Raw genomic sequence first — 19288 nt, 5'->3', positions numbered from 1 at the left:
GCCCAGAGCTAGAGGACAGCCCGGCATCCCTAGCTGCATGCAGCCAGGAGCTGTTTTCAAGCCAGGAGGAAGGTAGCCAGTCGCAGCAGACCGTGCTTGGGGAAGAACAAACAGCAGAGGTGGTGCCCGGGTAAGTGGCTTTTATTTTGGGAAGGTAGTTGTTCAGTGCGGGCTCTTGGGACGAGGAGGGTTGTAGAAAGAAGGGTTAGGGCTGCGTGCATGCCTAACTGCGGAATAGGGCATTGATGTGCTCTCTCACATCGGGGTTATCGGCCTCAGTGATCTCATCGAAGGTCTTATGCAGAAGCTGGGCAATCCGCTTGCACAAGTTCCTTGGCAGAGCTCTGTGCTCCTTGTCCCAGTTAGGCTAATATGTCCATGCCATTGTGCCGTGAGGGACAGAGGGACCATTGCCGCACACAGGCAAGCGGCATAAGCGCCAGGGCAGAAGCCGCATTGTAGTAGAAGACCCTCCCTTGCTTCCCAGGTCACCCTCAGCAGCGAGATAATTTCCAGGACGAACTCATCCTGTGGAAAATGTGGGGACAGTGTTCAGTATAGGGGCCCCCTGCAGCTTTTGGCTCTCCCCAAGCACAGAACCCCAGAGGACACTACGGCCTGAAACAATCAGTCTCCCTTGCCCCTGTGCTTACTCACCATTTCGGGGCTCTTGTGGGTTATGTACGCTCGCTTTGGGATGAGCACTTTCTGCTATTGTGTGCACTGTGCTTGTCTTTAAGTTTGGCCGAATCATTGCTCTGTCTAGTGTGAACACTGCTGCCTCTGTTAAGTGTTGCATTTTGACTTTACAGATGCAACCTTGAGATCCTTCCTTGTTATCAACCGCCGAAAGGCTGCAAAGAATCAGGAAGCGTCCGCGAAGAAGCAAGGAGGACCTTCTGCATGACTTCATGCAGCAGTCCCTTACTGAAAATCAAAAAGTACAGGAGTGGCGGGAGACCGAAAGGAGGCTCTGCCAGCAGAATGCAGATCGCCAGCACCAAACCACGGAGCAACTCCTAAGCATTATGGAGCACCAAGCGGACTCAATGCAGGCGCTCATAGCACTGCAGACGGAGCAGATCCACACCCCCCACCTCCCCCAGCCCTTGTCCCAAAACTCTTTCCCTTGTGCCCCCATGTCACCACCAACCCACTTGCCCCAACATCCGGTTTCTTATCGCTGCCAGCTGCCTCCAACACCTGTAGCTTAACCACCCAGCCCTGAAAACTATGACCCTTACCCACTGCACTCAACCCCCATCACCATGCGTTTTAGCCAGCCTGAAGTGCAACACTCCAGACAGGAAGGCTGAGTATGATAACAGGACATATTAAAATCTGTGATTGTCCCGTTCCCCACCCCGCCCCTTCCCTCCTCCCACACAGCACAGATGTGTCATGCCATGTGTGTTTTCCCAGCAGTTGTGTTTCTTTTCAATAAATTAATTCTTTGGCTTTGCAAACATTCTTTATTGCATTAAGTAAAAGATAGCGTAGCCCAGGAAAGGAACAGGCACTGCAGGTCAGTGCATCATATGTAGCAAACACAGATGCCTACTAGCATTGGAACCACTGCACTTCACACCTGTGCAGGGCACCAAACATTACTGGTGGCTTTCAGCATTGAATTGCTCCCTCAAGGCATCCCTAATCCTTACAGCCCCGCCCTGGTCTCTGGCTGTTCAAATTCAGCCTCCAGGTGTTGAACCTCCATGGTCCATGCTTGAGTGAAGCTTTCACCCTTCCCTTCACAAATGTTATGGAGGGTACAGCACGCAGATATAACCACGGGGCTATTGTCATTGGCCAGGTCCAGCTTCCCATACATAGTGCCAGCGGCCCTTTAAACAGCCAAAAGCACACTCAGTAGTCATTCTGCACTGACTCAGCCTATTGTTGAACTGCTCCTTGCTGCTGTCAAGGCTCCCTGTGTATGGTTTTATGAGCCACGGCATTAAAGGGTAAGCAGGGTCTCCAAGGATCACAATGGGCATTTCGACTTCCCCTACGGTGATCTTCTGGTCTGGGAAGAAAGTCCCGGCTTGCAGCTTCCTGAACAGGCCAGTGTTCCGAAAGATGTGTGTGTCATGCATCTTTCCAGGCCAGCCTGCGTTAATGTCAATGAAACGCCCACAGTGATCCACAAGCGCCTGGAGAACCATAGAGAAATACCCCTTTCGATTAACGTACTCGGAGGCTAGGTGGTCTGGTGCCAGAATTGGAATATGTGTCCGATCTATCGCCCCTCTGCAGTTAGGGAAACCCATTTGTGCAGAGCCAGCCACAATGTCACACACGTTGACCAGAGTCACAGTTCTGAGCAGGATTAATGGCCCTGCAAACTTGCATCAACACGATTCCAACGGTCGACTTTCCCACTCCAAATTGGTTAGCGACCGATCAGTAGCTGTCTGGAGTTGCCAGCTTCCAGACTGTAATAGCCACATGCTTCTCCACCATCAGGGCAGCTCTCAATCTCATGTCCTTGCGCTGCAGGGTGGGGTGAGCTCAGCACACGGTCCCATGAAAGTGTCTTTTCTCATCCGAAAGTTCTGCAGCCACTGCTCGTCATCCCAGACTTGCATGACGGTGTGATCCCACCACTCAGTGCTTGTTTTCCGACCCCAAAAGCAGCGTTCCACTGTGGTAAGCATGCCCGTGAATGCCACAAGCAATCTCGTGTCGTATGCATTATGCGAGTCGACATCATCGTCGGACTCCTCACTGTCACTTTGTAGCTTAAGGAGTAACTCGACTGCAATTCATGACATGCTGGCGAGACCCATCAGCATATTCCTGCAGACCGAAAGGGAAGAGAGAGCACGCAGTACAAAAAACATTGAAAGATGGCACCAAATGTGGACGGAAGCCCAGGGATTGCTGGGATGCGAAGCGATGCATCATGGGGCATTGGGACAGGACCCAGAATGTCCCCCACCCCCTCTCCCCCTTTCCTTTCCCACAAGCTACAGCGCCAGAATGGGAAGAGGTGCTCTGTGGGATAGCTGCCCATTATGCACCGCTCCCAATGCCACTGCAAGCGCCACAAATGTGGCCATGCCACTGCGCTTGCACCTGACAGTGTGATTACGCAGCAGTGCTTTCCCTGCTGCAATCTCCGAGGGCTGGTTTAACTCCCGGCGCTCTACACCTGCCAGTGTAGCCATGCCCTTAGAGAACATGCTCGTTTAAAGTTGCACAATGCTCCTTTATAACGTTGTTTGGCAGCCGCCTGATTGTCTACTGCTTGCAGGAAGAGCAGCCCGTGGGAGCTAGCTGGTGGGGGCTTAGAACCAGGCTGGACCGTCAGCCCCCTATCAGCTCCCCCTAAGTTCCCTGTGCAAAGCCGCCCAGCAGGCTATCAATTGCCGGGCAGTTCAGCTTCCTCTCCCCCCACTGCCACGTGCTGCTCCTGCCCTTTGCCTTGGAGCTGCTCCCGGGAGCCTCCTGCTTGCTGTGCAGAGCGGGGGTGGGGAAGAGGGGTGTTAATGTCAGGGTGTCCCCCTGCTCCTGCAGCAGGTGCGGGGGAGGGGACACAACAGGACTCAGGACGGAGGGAGCTGGCTGGCAGCAGCTGCTGTCTCAACTTGCTGATCTACTTAAAAAGGCAATGTACTTAGAGTGGGGTCAGCGTACTTAAAGAAGCAATGCGTCTCTCTCTCTCTCTCTCTCTCTCTCTCTCACACACACACACACACACACACACACACACACACACACACAGGGTGTGTGTCTCTGTCTCTCTCTGCCATGCTGTGTCTCCTCCCTCCAGTCCTGCTGCCTTGTAGAATGTGAGGCTACATTAACAACAATGTGTTAACCCTTGAGGGCTCAGCCGAGTGCTGGTTCATCATTTAGCAGTAAGGCATTCCCTGGGAAATATTCCACCCTCTGACTCCTCCACCTCAACCAAGCTTCACAATCATCATTGCTGTGTACAGTATTAAATTGTTTGTTTAAAACTTATACTGTGTGTGTGTGTATGTGTGTACATATATATATATATATATATGTCTTTTGTCTGGCAAAAAAAATTTCCCTGGAACCTAACCTCCACTATTTACATGAATTCTTATGGGGAAATTGGATTCGCTTAACATTGTTTCGCTTAAAGTAGCATTTTTTAGGAACATAACTGTAATATTAATCAGGAAAAGAGCTGCATGCAGTGCTGAAAATTTTTAGACTGAACCATTACTTAGCATGAGTAATGATTTTCAGCAATACAGTCAAATCAAAAGCCAAATCTAGCTCTCTGAATTCTTCTTTTTCTCCCTGGCATAATTATCCTATGACTGCCTTGACTAGGAGGGTCAGGCACATAGAAAAAAATAAATACACTTACATGATCATTACTGACTAGAACACAGAATTAAAGGTTTTCACTAGAAACAAATATTTTGCGGGTTAGATCCCAAAGTAATTTTACACACCATTTTTTAAACCAGAAAAGTTATTACAAAACATTTACAATATTTATTAACTTCTCTAATCTATTATAAGAGCTGAGAATATGTTTCTCTATTTATAAAACAAATAACATTACTCCAGAGCTAATTGAAGAAAATGTAACTACACCCACAAAAACTAAAATACTATTAGGAATTGTTCAACAGGTTACGCATTTCCAGGTAATTTAGTATCTAAAAAGACCCTGTGAAATTATGTGCCAGTTCAGGCCCTGATTCAAGAAAGCATCTCTATTCAAAACTGCACTTTAAAGCATATGCTTAAGTCCCACTGAAGTTAAGTACATGCTTAAGTACTGTTTTTAATAGAGATGGATTTAAGGAAGTGCTGAATCGAGGCTGGTAAAAAGTGCTAGACTGATAATCTTGGAGACTAATGTGTTCTATTTACCCTTAGAACATAGGCTCTGACAATGACAGCTTCTACTGTCTTGCCAATGCACCTCAATCCTGAGGTGGACGGACAGCCTCCACTGGTAAGAGGTGGACAGGTGGAGGTGTGGTGATGGACTGCAGAGAGTTGTGTTGATGGGTGGTAGGCGGTGGTGAGGTTTAATTATACTCTTGGCTGAGTCTATCAACAAAGATGCCAAATCTTCACCAAAATGAATAAGGGTCACACAATCCAGCCCAATCTGAGGTACAAATATGTACTACTCAGAATGATAAAGGCTCTGGGACCTCAGCAGTTGTAGCTGGTTTTGTTCCTCATAGCAATCATTTCCCTAACTCTATCTGATAAAATATTCCAACCTCTGGATTACAACTCTGTCTTTCCCAGGGACATGATTAAACTCTAATGAAATCAGCCTTTAAACCACTAAATACAGTTTTAAAAAGCTGTAATCTCCTTAAAGAAGTTTTTCATCCCAAGTAATGACTGCTAGCTGGAGTGCTAGGAGTTTAATGAGTTTAACCAAAGAAACTTTTAGAAGGCTTTTTGCAGTCTATGTAACAGAAGTGCTGTGAAAACAAAAAGGAGTCCTTATGGCACTTTAGAGACTAACAAATTATTTGGGCATAAGCTTTCATGGGCTAGAACCCACTTCATCGGATGCATGCAGTGAAAATACAGGAGCAGGTATAAATACATGAAAGGATGGGAGTTGCTTTACCAAGTGTGAGGTCAGTCTAATGAGATAAACCAATTAACAGCAGGATACCAAGGGAGGAAAAATAACTTTTGAAGTGGTAAGAGAGTGGCCCATTACAGACAGTGGATAAGAAGGTGTGAGTAACAATAGGGAGAAATTAGTATTGTGGAAATTAAGTTTAGGTTTTGTAATGATCCAACCACCCCCAGTCTTTATTCAGGCCTAATCTGATGGTATCCGGTTTGCAAATTAATTCCAGTTCTGCAGCTTCACATTGGAGTCTGTTTTTGAAGTTTTTTTGTTGAAGAATTGCCACTTTTAGGTCTGTTATTGAGTGACCAGAGAGGTTGAAGTGTTCTCCTACTGGTTTTTGAATGTTATGATTCCTGATGTCAGATTTGTGTCCATTTATTCTTTTGTATAGAGACTGTCCGGTTTGGCCAATGTACATGGCAGAGGGGCATTGCTGGCACATGATGGCATATATCACATTGCTGCATCTGAATTTGACTCAACAGTGTAAATATTATATATTTGGCATGAATGCTTTAATTATTTAAAAGGTGATTTTGGTTACAATGTGAACCTCTTAGCCTTTTGTAAAGCTAATGCTGAATTCAGCAGCAAAAACAAAAGAAAAAAAAGCAAATGATTTCAGTAAACCTCTTTGGCTGCTACTTTTGCATAAACTTTTCTAAAACTCACCATATGTATTAGGATTTTGATAACAGAGGAATTTTTACAACTCTGAGAACTTTGTGACAGGTCAGAAAATTACTAAACCTCCTAAAGGAAAATTAAAAATGTGTCTAGTTGTACTGTTAAAGCCAGGAATGACTTTATGATATTGGTATATTGCAATGGAAGTTGGAGTATAATGAAAAAGTTCTCTTTCATGTGGCAGGATGATAAGGTAATTCTATTAATATTTTAACAGATTTGCCTTTATATCATTTTTTTAAATGTCCAGACCCAACATGTGATGTTTATATAATTCTGGAGTTTTCAAATCTGTAACCTATCCTATAAATTATTCTCTTCTGTCATGTGAACTATTGACTTCTATTCAGAAACTGGATCAATAGCCAAAAGAGATGTATTTAAAATGCTTATTGGGCTCATCTAGTTTTCTGCCATGTACTTTTCTATTTTGGTTCTAATTCTCTCATTCAGTTTTTAGTTTAAAACTACAGGTGGAAGGGAACATTGTAAGAGTGTGATTATAATTAAATGAACCCTTTGGTTAGGATTTTGACTGAATAAAAGATAAAGGACCAGACCCTCAGGCGGCGTAAGTTTCAAGTCAATGGAGTTTTACCAGTTTACAACAGAAGAGGACCTGGCCCAGAAAATTCAATGTTATAGTTGCCGTATCAATATTTCTGTACGGATCATTACTTTTTTATGTCTTAATGGGCCAAAATTGCAAAAATTGAAACTCCTGAAGTCTCTGCACCTTTGTGCGTCTATATTTGTATGTGCACAAACTACAGTTGGGCACACAAATTGTGACATGCCTAAATATGCATTCACACACACAAATGTCTGTTTTGTACATGCATTCATAGTAACCATGCACACAAAAATCATTGTGCAAATTCTCATGTAAAATTGCACCAAGACCACAGGGTTCATCTTTATAAATCTGATGAGTAAATGTCAGTTGCCTGACCGTAATTTTGAATTTTGTGCATTCAAGAATCTCAGCTGTAATCTGCACAGCTAGTATATAGTTCAGTTTGGGACGCAATAAGTTCTAATAGGTACAGCAGGGACCTGGGAGCCTGGATTATGTTTTGGACTCTGCCACTAACTGCTTCATGCATCATACATTACTGCTGCTCTGAGGAGCAAGATCGCTCCCTCTTCAGCTTTTACGCAGTATTGCGAGCCATGCTGCCTGTGCTAGAAAGAAGGGAATGAACAGAGGCAGGGAGCCACCACCTACAGATCATAGGAGAATTATCTTATTAGTTGTGGACACATGATAATAAATGACCTATTTTTTGTTATTGATCTGCTGGGCAACAATTGAAAATTGACAACAGTCGAGTTTTAAAAACACGAGGTTCATGAAATGTTAAGGACTTACTGTGTTTGTCCCCACAGTCTGAATGTTTAGAGGTGCACATGCAGTTAAATTATTTGGAAATGATGTTTTAAATTAAAATTAGCAATTTCTCTCAGCGGGATTTCTTGTTTTGCTGAAAAGTGTCACCATTTGTAATGCAGACAGCAGAGAAGTCTAAAATAGACTGAAACCAGTGTGCCGGAAAGCTGCTTACATTACCATGAGGAGATGTGAACTGTTTCTTAAAACCTGTCAGGAACTCAGGCAGAATGGGATGGGAAAGGTCCTAGACAGAAACTCTACAATGAAGCTGAGAATAGCTTTAGGGATAATATTGCTTCCCTTATTCCAGTGTTTCCCAGACTCGGGATGCTGCTTGTGTAGGGAAAGCCCCTGGCGGGCTGGGCCGGTTTGTTTACCTGCTGCGTCTGCAGGTCTGGCCGATCGCGACACCTAGTGGCCGTGGTTCGCTGCTCTAGGCCAATGGGAGTTGCTGGAAGCAGCGGTCAATACGTCCCTCGGCCCGCGCTGCTTCCAGCAGCTCCCATTGGCCTGGAGCAGTGAACCACGGCCAGTGGGAGCTGCGATTGGCCGAACCTGAGGACGCGGCAGGTAAACAAGTTGGCCCGGCCCGCCAGGGGCTTTCCCTAAACAAGCGGCGTCCCAAGTTTGGGAAACACTGCCTTATTCTAACAAAGTTTCTTGTTTAGTGTTAGAAGAAAGTGAGTTTTTACCATTGTCACATGACACACACCATATTTTCCCTTTAGCCAGGAGAACAAAGCAGATGCTTCTCTGTAGAAGCCACATAAAACAAATTCATCTCCCAGGTGAAGGATAATCTTGGTTCTCGATTATGTGATGCCCAAAGCTTCCCTTTGATGCTGCACATACATAGCTCCTGAGCTGCAGAAAGGATGTTCTAAATCAGTGGTTCCCAAACTGGGGTTCGCAAAAGGTTACAGGGGATTCTCGGGGAAAAAAATTCCCTAATGGCAGACAGAGCTGTCCCTAGGGATCCTGGGCAGCACGGAGCCAGCAGCACGGAGCCCCTGGACTTCCAAGAGCTAAGCAGATCAAAGCAAGCGAATCTATTACACTGAGGAGATTTAAACTTCAAGACTCCTTATAAGAAATGGAAAGGGAGGTGGATATTTTTTGCTGTTTTTAAAATTAAATAGGCAGCTAGTGGTGTTTTTAAAATTATTATGAAGAACAAGTTTAAGTTTTGTTGTAACATGCGTTGTTTGCCTGGACTGCTCAGGACCTGAATGCTTGTGTAGGAGGAACTCTTTGAGTTGGCTTCTTAAATACCTTCATGCTGTTTCAAATCTGATACTCCTTGATGAAACATAGGAGCCTTGTCTTATAACAGGCTTATTAAAGGTGGTACAAGCTACGAAAGTGAGATCTTGGAAGAGTGTTGCCGTTTTCATAATATAATAAAAATACTGTAATGATAAATAATTAATAATAAATAGTGTGTAATAAGCATGTCATAAAAACAAATTTTATATTTCCAAGATCACTGCTTTTATAATTTGTACTCAGGTAAAGGAGAAAATCCCTGGAAATATTCATTTTTAGGAGGGGGTTCGCAAGACACGACATTTTAGTGAAAGGGGTTCACAGGTTGTTAAAGTTTGGGAACCACTGTCCGAAATTAATTCCTGTTGCTAGGATACTTGCTGCATAGGTCAGTATGGTACTGTCCCCACTCTTAGGCTACATTTGGAGCTAGGAGTGTGATTCCCAGCTCAAGTAGACATATTTGCACTCTCTCATCAAGCTAGTGTGCTAAAAACAGTAGTGTAGCTGTGGTAGCCCAGGTAGTGGTGAATGGCTGCATGGGCTAGCCATCCAGAGTACAAGCCCGCCCAGACCCCATAGGTACGTACTCCCGGGTACCCCACAGCTACACTACTATATTTAGCATGCTAGTTTGGTGAGAGCTAGCGTGAATGTTTGCTTGAACTGGAAACATACCCTTAGCTTCAAGTGTAGATGTAGCCTGACGCTGCAGAGCCAGAGAAAATGTTTCCTTTTTTAAATTAATCCATAAACAAAATACAAATGTGACCCCCTGAGCGATAGGTGTCTAGTGTAAAAGGAGACACTGACAATCGCTTATTGTTAACAGTGAGTGGAACACCAAGAAGATTGCCTCCTGAATGGTTGAAATTTCTGAGGAAAGCATTGAGTGACGCCGTGCTGCAGGAGCCATGTCGCTGCCATTCCGAAAGGAGTTAGAAAAATATAAGAATATCAATGAAGATGAAATTCTCAGCAAACTATCAGAGGAAGAGCTGAAACAATTGGAACATGTTCTTGATGACCTTGACCCTGAGGTAGGTAATGGGACAGAAACGGGACTGATGTTTCAAAATGAAGTAAAAGAGACTGAGGCTTACTTGTATTCAAGGCACATAGAGGTGATCACATGTTCTAAAGGATAAGGCACTAAACTAGGAACTCTCAGACCTTGGCTCTGTTCCCTGCTCTGCCACTGATGTGCTGTCTGACATTGGGCAAGTCTTTGTGCTACCCCTTCTCTATTTAGGCAGTAAGTTCTTCAGGACAGAGATTCTCTTACTATGTGTTTGTACAGTGCCTAGCCGAATGTGGTTTTAGTTTGGTTGGGGCTTCTAGGCACATCTATAATCAAATCATCATCATCTGTTTGTGAATATCACATTCTTTTGAACTTCTGAAATATATTGACTCTGTATTTTCAACTTACAAATTTTTTTTAAGTGGGGAAAATTTGCTTTGCCAAGACTTAACTGAGCCAAACACTAGTCATCTCCACTCAATTATACATCAGCCATATCTCTAGAGCTCTACATTAAGAAAATATGGTAGTGTTGCAGACTTGCAAATGGCATGCACAGTATGCTTAGAAACCTGTGACCTAGAGAAAAGATTACCTTTCACTTTAAGAAAGATGGGGCTGAGGTCACTGATATGACTGTTGCTGGGAAGCTTGCACTGTGGGTGCTTGCATAATATCAAAGCTTTCATTGACCTAGGAATTTAACTATCAGTTTGCTAGTTTTCACCAAAAGAAAATACTAGTTCCAAATGTTGAACAAGATAGAATGGAATGGAACTGGAAAGTACTTTCAAGGACACTACAAATTATTCAGAGACATTCCATACTGCTAGCATTCCAGTCAACCCAGCTCCCTGGCCAGTAGAAATGATTTTATTTCCTAAACTAGCAGACCAATTCTGGTTCACACTGGAGGGAAAATAAGGATGAAAAAAAAAGGTTAATCATTTCAAGTTTCTTAGCACTCTATGTGAAGATTAGCCAGTAATGGCAATGACCAACCATATTTTCCAGTAAGTACTTTCTGTACACTCAATTTATTTATTGAATATTAGACTCTTATAGTCATCTGTACTGGGATAAAAGGAGGGGGGGATGGAGAAAGAAGAGTGGAAATAGAAAAGAAAAAAAAAAAGAGGGGAGAATTGGAAAGAGAAAGAGACACCAAGAAGAGTAGGTAAAGTTAGAAAGGGAGGGAGGTTAACTCTTTCCTCTACCCTTCACCTGTCCTGTTTATTTCAACTGTCAGCTTTTCAGGTCAGAGACTGTACTACTCTATGTGTACCGAGTTTGCACAGTGGGTCTCAGTTGGTCCCTTAGCACTTCTGTAAAAAATACAGTTAATAAGGGGTAGGAGATATTTGTCTGAGAGTACTTGAGAATGTAATTTTAAAAGTTACATCTAGTCAATACATTGCTGCACATTATTTGCCACTGAAGAATATTATGTAAAGAAATGGCTCCACTTAAAAAAAAAAAGTACCCTATAGCGGAGTTTAAATTCAGAACATTATACAAACATGGCATCACTCTCTCTAAAGTTTGTGAGTAAAGGAATAGCCAGCACAGAATTGCCAAGAACAAATCATGCCAAACCAACCTAATTTCCTTCTTTGACAGGATTACTGGCCTAGTGGATAGAGGGGTAACAATAGGTGTGATATATCTTGATTTCAGTCAGGCCTTTGATGCAGTCCCACATGATATTCTTATAAGCAAACAAGGGAAATACAGTCTATGTGAATTTGTTAGTCTCTAAGGTGCCACAAGTACTCCTGTTCTTCTTTTTACAGTCTATGTGAAATTACTATAAGGTGAGTGTACAAATGGCTGAAAGACTGTACTCAAAGAGTAGTTATCAATGGTTCACTGTCAAACTGGGATGGTGTATCTAGTGGGGTCCTGCAGTGGTCAGTCCTGGATCTGGTACTATTCAATATTTTCATTAATACTTGGATAATGGAGTGGAGCTTATGCCTCTATAAAAAATTTGTAGATGACACCAATCTGAGAGTGATTACAAACACACTGGGGGACAGGAAAAGAATTCAGAACGACCATGACAAATTAGAGAGCTGGCCTGAAATCAACATGACGAAATTCAATAAAGGCAATTAGGAAGGAAAAATCAAAAGGCACAACTACAAAATGGGGAATAACTGGCTAGATCAGGGGCGGGCAAACTTTTTGGCCTGAGGGACACATTGGGTTTCCGAAATTGTATGGCGGGCCGGTTAGGGAAGGCTGTGCCTCCCCAAACAGCCAGACGTGGCCCAACCCGTGCCCCCTATCTGACCCCCCGCTTCTTGCCCCTGAAGGCCCCCCCGAGACTCCTGCCCCATCCAACCCCCCCGTTCCCTGACAGCCCCCCCCGAGACCCCTGCCCCATCCACGCCCCCCTGCTCCCTGTTCCCTAACTTCTCCCAGACCCCCCTGCCCCTGACTGCTCCCCGCCACCCCATCCAACCCCTCCTCTCATTCCTGACTGCCCCCCCCCCCCGGAATCCCTGCCCCATCCAACCACCCCTTCTCCCTGTCCCCTGACCGTCCCTGGAACCCCCTGCCCCTGACTGCCCCCCGCCAACCCGCCCTACTCCCTGCCCCCTTACCGTGCTGCCTGGAGCACTGGCAGCTGGCGGCGCTACAGGCGCGCCTCCCAGAGCACCAGGACAGGCAGCCGCACCACCCGGCTGGAGCCAGCCACACCACCATGAAGCACAGAGCACCAGGTCAGGCCGGGCTCTGCAGCTGCGCTGTCCCAGGAACTCACAGCCCCACTGCCCAGAGCATTGTGCCGGCAGTGGGGCAAGCGGAGGCTGCAGGGGAGGAGGAACTGCGGGGGAGAGGCCGGGGGCTAGCCTCCCCGGCCAGGAGCTCAGGGGCCGGGCAGGATGGTCCTGCAGGCCGGATGTGGCCCGCGGGCCGTAGTTTGCCCACCTCTGGGCTAGATGGTACTGCTAAAAAGGATCCGGGGTTATAGTGGATCACAAATTGAATATGAGTCAACCGTGTGATGCAGTTGTGAAAAAAGCTAATATCATTCTGAGGTGTATTAACAGGAGTGTTGTATGGTAGGACATGAGAGGTAATTGTTCCACTTTACTTGGCACTGGTGAGGCCTCTGCTGGAGTTCTGTGTCCAGTTCTGGGTGCCTCACTTCAGAAAAGAAAAGATATGGATGGCTTGGCAAAAGGTCCAGAGGAGAGCAACAAAAATGATAAAAGATTTAGAAAACTTGACATATGAGGAAAGGTTAAAAAAAACAGGGCATGTTTAGTCCTGAGAAAAGAAGACTGAGTTATAATTATAAGAATTATAAGTTTTCAAATATGTAAAGGGCCGTTATAAAGAGGACAGTAATCAACTGTTCTCTATGTCCACTGAAGATAAGACAAAAAGTAATGGGCTTGATCTGCAGGAAGGGAGATTTAGGTTAGATATTAGGAAAAACTTTCTAACTATAAGGATAGTTATACTCTGGAATAGGCATCCCAGGGGAGTTGTGGAGTCCCCAGCACTGGAGGTTTTTAAGAGCAGGTTGGACAAACACCTGTCAGGGATGGTCTAAGTTTAGTTGGTCCTGCCTCAGCGCAGTAGTCTGGACTTGATGGCTTCTCGAGATCCCTTCCGGCCCTACATTTTTGTGATTCCCTGATTCTATGAAATGCTACATACCCAAAGCTTCCTCATCAGGGGCCAGTTTCTCAGCTAGTGTAAATCGGCATAACTCAAATGATGTCAGTGCAGCTATGACAATTTATGCGATCTGAAAATCTGGCCACCGGTGTCTGTGTTTTAATAGTATCATGCTGTCATGAGACTTAAGGACTTCTTGAGGTCCCTCCCAGACCAACATTTTTATGATTCTGTATCTGCATCTCATATATTTTGGTAGAATGCACTTCTGCCGGCGGGCTTCCGACAAAAAGACCAGACCAGTAAAGCTGCCACAGGCCCTTTCGACAGAGATCGACTCCTTTCATACTTGGAGAAGGAAGCACTGGAACACAAAGACAGGGAAGACTTTGTGCCCTTTACAGGGGAGAAGAAAGGTAATGGTTCACCCTCACCAATGCCTGCACTAAGGTGGTATTTGAACATATTAATTACCAGCTGTGGGGCCTCTCAGGGAAATTAACCAGGGGGAGGTGGATGGAGGCCAAATCATAGGCTTTAAATTTAGAGCCAAAAATACTTTTTAAAGCAAACCTAATAAAATGCTAGTTTTATCTGTGGTCTAGTGTCCTGCCCACAAGACCAGGAGCCAACAGCTCTGGAGTTCTAATCCCAGTTCTTATAGCAACTCCCTCTGTGGGCTTGGGGAAGAAGGTGCCAGTCCAGCCAGGTACTGGGCACTGTGCCCCCAATTCAGCAAACCACTGAAGCACTCCCATTGACTTCACCGGGTCTAGTCGTGCTCACAGTTAAGCATGTGCTAGAATACTATTATGGATCAGACCCTTAAATAGACACTGTCTACTCAAATATCACACTCCTTTCTGAATAATTGTTACCAGCTATTGCTATAAGTAACACCTAAGATCACTGTAAAGGAAAGAGATTAAAGCAAACAATTATTTTTCCAGTTGCTTTCTTTGTACATTTGACAGCACTATTCACACATTCAGTTTCATCATTCCTCCTATTTTTATAGGGGTTTGCCATATAACCACAGAGGAGAGAAAAATATTTTAAAACATAGGAAAAAGTGATTGTAAAACCCCAAACATTGGCAAGGTGACTTAGGCAGGAGTGGCAACTACTTTTAATTCACTCCTTAAACAGCTGACTAGATTTCAAGTACACTGTGTCCCTTTAACATCACTGCCTCATTTTCCTCATCTGTACATTGAAAATAATATTAACACTTGCCTAAGGCCTCCTATCAGCAAGGTACGTAAGCATGTGTCTAACTCTGAGCATGTGAGTAGTTCCATTTATTTCAAAGCAGCATGCTTAAAGTTAGGCATATGCTTAAATACCTGGCCAACTCAATGACTAAATGATTAACAACCTACTCTGACCCGCAAGAAAGTAAATGGCAAAATTATTGATTTTAATGGGACCAAGATTGGGCTCTAATTACTGTTTACAAAAGTGCTTGGAAGATATAAAGTGCTTAGGGTGACCAGATGTCCCAATTTTATAGGGACAGTCCTGATATTCGGGGCTTCGTCTTATATAGGTGCTTATTACCCCCACCCCCTGTTCCGATTTTTCACACTTGCTGTCTGGTCACCCTAAGTGCTATTTGTATGCTAAGTGTTGTTACTATTACTACATTTCATTTTCCTCCCTTTAAAAAAAAAAAAAAGACATCATAAAAAAATCTTTTCAAAGAGCGATGACACCTACCTCTCTCTAACTGAAGCATTATTTTAGATCATTGCACATTGTCGTCCCTATTTTCTTCCCCAGCACCTTATCCGGTTTTTAATTTTAATGACATAAGGCCTGATCCTAAGCTCATTGAAGTCAATGGGATACTTACCATTTATTTCAGTAGGTCAGAATTGGGCACATATTGTTTAGAAAGGAAAAAACAGTCTATCTGAGCAGGGATTTATTACTAACCCCACCTCTTGTGTGACCTCTTATGCAGAATCGGTTAATATCATGTTAAACAGTTACAGATTTCCTTTCTACTATTGATTCTTCTTATGAGGCCTGTGCATGGATTTAAAAAAACAAAAACAAAAAAAAACTTGATCTGATTTTTAAACAATTATAAATCGTATTTTTAATTTAAATATATTTTTCTTTTAAAAAATAATCCTATTTAAAATTTAATTTGAAATTATGGCAACCTATGTTAAGCTATACATTTACCAAAATCTATTAAAATTATTTAAATTAAATAAAAATAATATTAAGCAGTAAATGCTAGCTGCTAAAATTTTAAAGCAAGTCAAATTATTGAACTGGAGGAAGTCACTGACTAAGCACTTGGAACTAGAGTTTGCTGAAGTGCTAAACCAGAGCTTTTGACACTAGTAGCCTCTTCTGTAGAGGTGCAGAGAGAATATTTACTTCATTTCAGGTTATTCAGCAAGTTCATGGCAATAACTAGCTCAAAGTTGAGAAACAGATTGGGAGTTAAAAAAGCAGGAAAGCTTATTTTCCTCATCCAATCTATAAATTAAAACTAGGTATGAAAGGACAAGATCTACTAGTTCTAAAATCTTGAAGGATATGGTGAATAGAAACAATCAGTTCAATTCACTAACGACAGATGATACTTCCTTTATTTAATAAAGCAGTTAGTTTTAAATACAAAATGTATTTTGATAAACTTTTTTCTAATATATCCAGCACATTTAAGGTAGTATTATTTAACTAATAAAATAATTTTAAAATGCTGTTTTTGTGTATTTTTAACTGAATTCCAATTTACATCCATCTAAAGTTTGACACAAATCACAAGTAAAAAATCATCTATTAAACAATATATAATTCATAATTTTCTAACATAAAAAGTGTAAAAAATTAAGAATCTGAATAAATGTGTTAAGCTATATAGTTGCTTAAATAAATGTATGTAGATACTGCATATCATTCTGATTAGCAAAAAGAAGTACTAAATTCAGTTTAAAGGCTACATATAGTTACAAATTAATATATTTTAATCAATGAGAATCAATCTTTCTTTAGGAAAGTTACTAAAAGGTACAAATGCAAAACATGATTAAAATTGATACTTTAAATCAAGTTTCCTGCTTGCTGATTTGAATCATGATTTAAATTGGTGATTTAAATCACTCTACTTTAAATGAATCCACTCTGGGAATGTGCATATTAGACTCATAGACTTTAAGGTCAGAAGGGACCATTATGATCTTCTAGTCTGACTTCCTGCACAATGCAGGCCACAGAATCTCACCCACCCATTCCTGTAACAACCCCCTGACCTATGTCTGAGCTACTGAAATCCTCAAATTGTGGTTTAAAGGCTTCAAGGTGCAGAGAATCCTCCAGCAAGTGACCTGTGCCCCACGCTGTAGAGGAAGGCGAAAAACCCCCAGGGTCTCTGCCTATCTGCCCTGGAGGAAAATTGCTTCCCGACCCCAGATATGGCGATCAGCTAAACCCTGAGCATGTGGGCAAGACTCACCAGCCAGACACCCAGGAAAGAATTCTTTGTAGTAACTCAGATCCCACCTTATCTAGTGTCCCATCACAGGCCATTGGGCATATTTACCACTAATAGTCAAAGATCAATTAATTGCCAAAATTAGGCTATCCCATCATGCCATCCCTTCCATAAACTTATCAAGCTTAGTCTTGAAGCCAGATATATCTTTTGCCTCCACTGCTCTGTCACAGTCATGTCTGATTTTTAATGATTAGTTAGTGTTAGAGGTACGATTTGTTTCTTTTTTGTCCTGTCTACATTAGAGAATTTGAACTTCCGCTGCTTGGATCCCCTAGCAGACCTGCCACACACAACACACAAAATTGCTACCCATGAGGCGCAGGATTTCACACCACTTGCTCTGTGTAAGGCTAATCATTGTGTTGTCCACCACTGTGTCACTCTGCAATGTGATATTGGGTAGTTTTTCATCTTTAGGTTTTCTTTGGATACTCTTAAAAACACACAATTCTTCAACATGTCCTGGTTGTATTAACCCTGATTATTAATCTACAGCTTCTGTGATTTAGTAACATCACTGTTCCACAAACCACAAATAACTGTACTTCTCACCTATCCCTCAGCACAGAATCAGCTCAGCCTCCCTTGCACCCAAAGCTGCTGTTATCTTAGTTATTTAGTGGAAAGTAAGTACATCACAAATGCCGATTCAGGGGGTTATTAGAATATAGTTATACCAGTGTTTTTATGCTAAAGCAATTATTCCCTTGATTTCTCTTGTGTGTGTCCCTCATTTGGGCTCTTTGTCCCAGATTAAGTCCCCAGTGTGAGCCTTAGCAGATTAAAACATATGAAAAGAAACCTCATGGCCACTGCATTATGTAACTATTTGGCAATTATCTAAACAGGGAACTCTGCTCTACTCTCATAGAAGTTGGTGGCCAAATCCCTTGAAAATATCTGTGCCTTCCTTTATTAAGACGGACTATATTCCTATATTATTTTAAGATTTATCTATCTAACTAGATCAATAATGACAATTATGTCCCATTCAGCACCATAGCGTCCGAGAACTTGGTGGTTTGTCCACCAATTTGGGTGCTGGCTTTAGTGCATGACTTCAGGAAAGAATCTGCCTACTTTAAGCCTGGCATTCCCTCATGCTGGGACTGCTGGAGCCTGCGTGTGCTGTCATCTGACTGAAGTGCATGTCTTAACAGGAGCATTCCATAGAGGTTGTTTTCACACACACAAAATCCTGGCTACACTGAAGTCAGTGGCTAAACTCTCATTGACTTCAATGAGGCCAGAATTTCGTCCTGTGTTCGCTGCCTTATTTTGTTGTCCTCCTTCCCTCTCTGCTACATATAGGGTGAGATACGGCACGTTGTAATTTGAATCCAATAAAATGTTAGTGAGACACCCATCTACCACATAAACAAGCACTATGGGCTTTCTACAAGCTGTAAAATGAGTTTTCTAATGTGATGCTAATCAAATCTGATGAATGTTGCGTAAGGACCAGGAGCAAGTAGGGCTGGCTGTAGATCTTAGCACCAGCGTTCCTAGTCTCATATTATTTAGCTTGGCAAAACTCATTGAATAAGTAACTATGGCATGATTGTTTTGAAAGATTAATGGTTAGATTCTCAATTACATTAGGGGCTTATTTACATTGGGAAATTGACTAGAATAGCTATTGCTGTAAACTATTCTGAATGGCTGTTCCAGGATAGCTTCCCAGGGGGACACTATTCTGGAATAAAAGTCACAAGCCCTAAGGCCCCTTTAAACTCTACTGCCAACATAAAGGCGCTGGAAAGTGGGTGTGCATATAATTTGGACCCACTTTCTGGCCCCTTTACACTGCTGGAGCAGTATAAAGAGGCATTAGTGAAAATAAGAATCAGGCCCTACAATTTCATCTTAATTTTAAGGTTACCCTGTTAATTAAAAATTAAGATCTTAGGTCTCCGGTCCTGGAAAATTAGAAGCGGAAAGCACAGAAGCCAATATGCCATCCAGCACAATTCCCCTTTGAGGGATGTCTGTATGTCAGTGGGATTCAAGTGCATCAAGCTTTGTTTAAGATTTTGTCACTATTTTGCACTTTGCTATTTGTCTTCCACTAGGAAATATATTCTTTCAAGATTAACCTTTGGAGGAAGCATTCCACTTGCTAAGTGACATTTCTACATGTTGCTGTGGGCGTTATGCAAAGCTTAC

At 42.9% G+C, this 19288-nt stretch overlaps 1 protein-coding gene across 3 annotated transcripts in view; it reads left to right on the top strand.

Annotated features, from left to right (window-relative positions):
- The window catches only part of LOC128844370 (tropomodulin-2), a 72569-nt gene that overhangs the window by 24821 nt on the left and 28460 nt on the right, over positions 1–19288 (top strand). For all 3 annotated transcript variants that reach the window (XM_054042052.1, XM_054042054.1, XM_054042053.1), the window contains 2 exons: positions 9778–9985; positions 13865–14021. In XM_054042052.1, coding sequence (XP_053898027.1) covers positions 9860–9985; positions 13865–14021 — 283 coding nt within the window. In that variant the 5' untranslated portion in view covers positions 9778–9859. The remainder of the gene's footprint in view (positions 1–9777; positions 9986–13864; positions 14022–19288) is intronic.

Source organism: Malaclemys terrapin, chromosome 10, assembly GCF_027887155.1.
Source record: "Malaclemys terrapin pileata isolate rMalTer1 chromosome 10, rMalTer1.hap1, whole genome shotgun sequence".
Taxonomy (NCBI): domain Eukaryota; kingdom Metazoa; phylum Chordata; order Testudines; family Emydidae; genus Malaclemys; species Malaclemys terrapin.
This window is presented reverse-complemented; position numbering and strand designations above follow the sequence as displayed.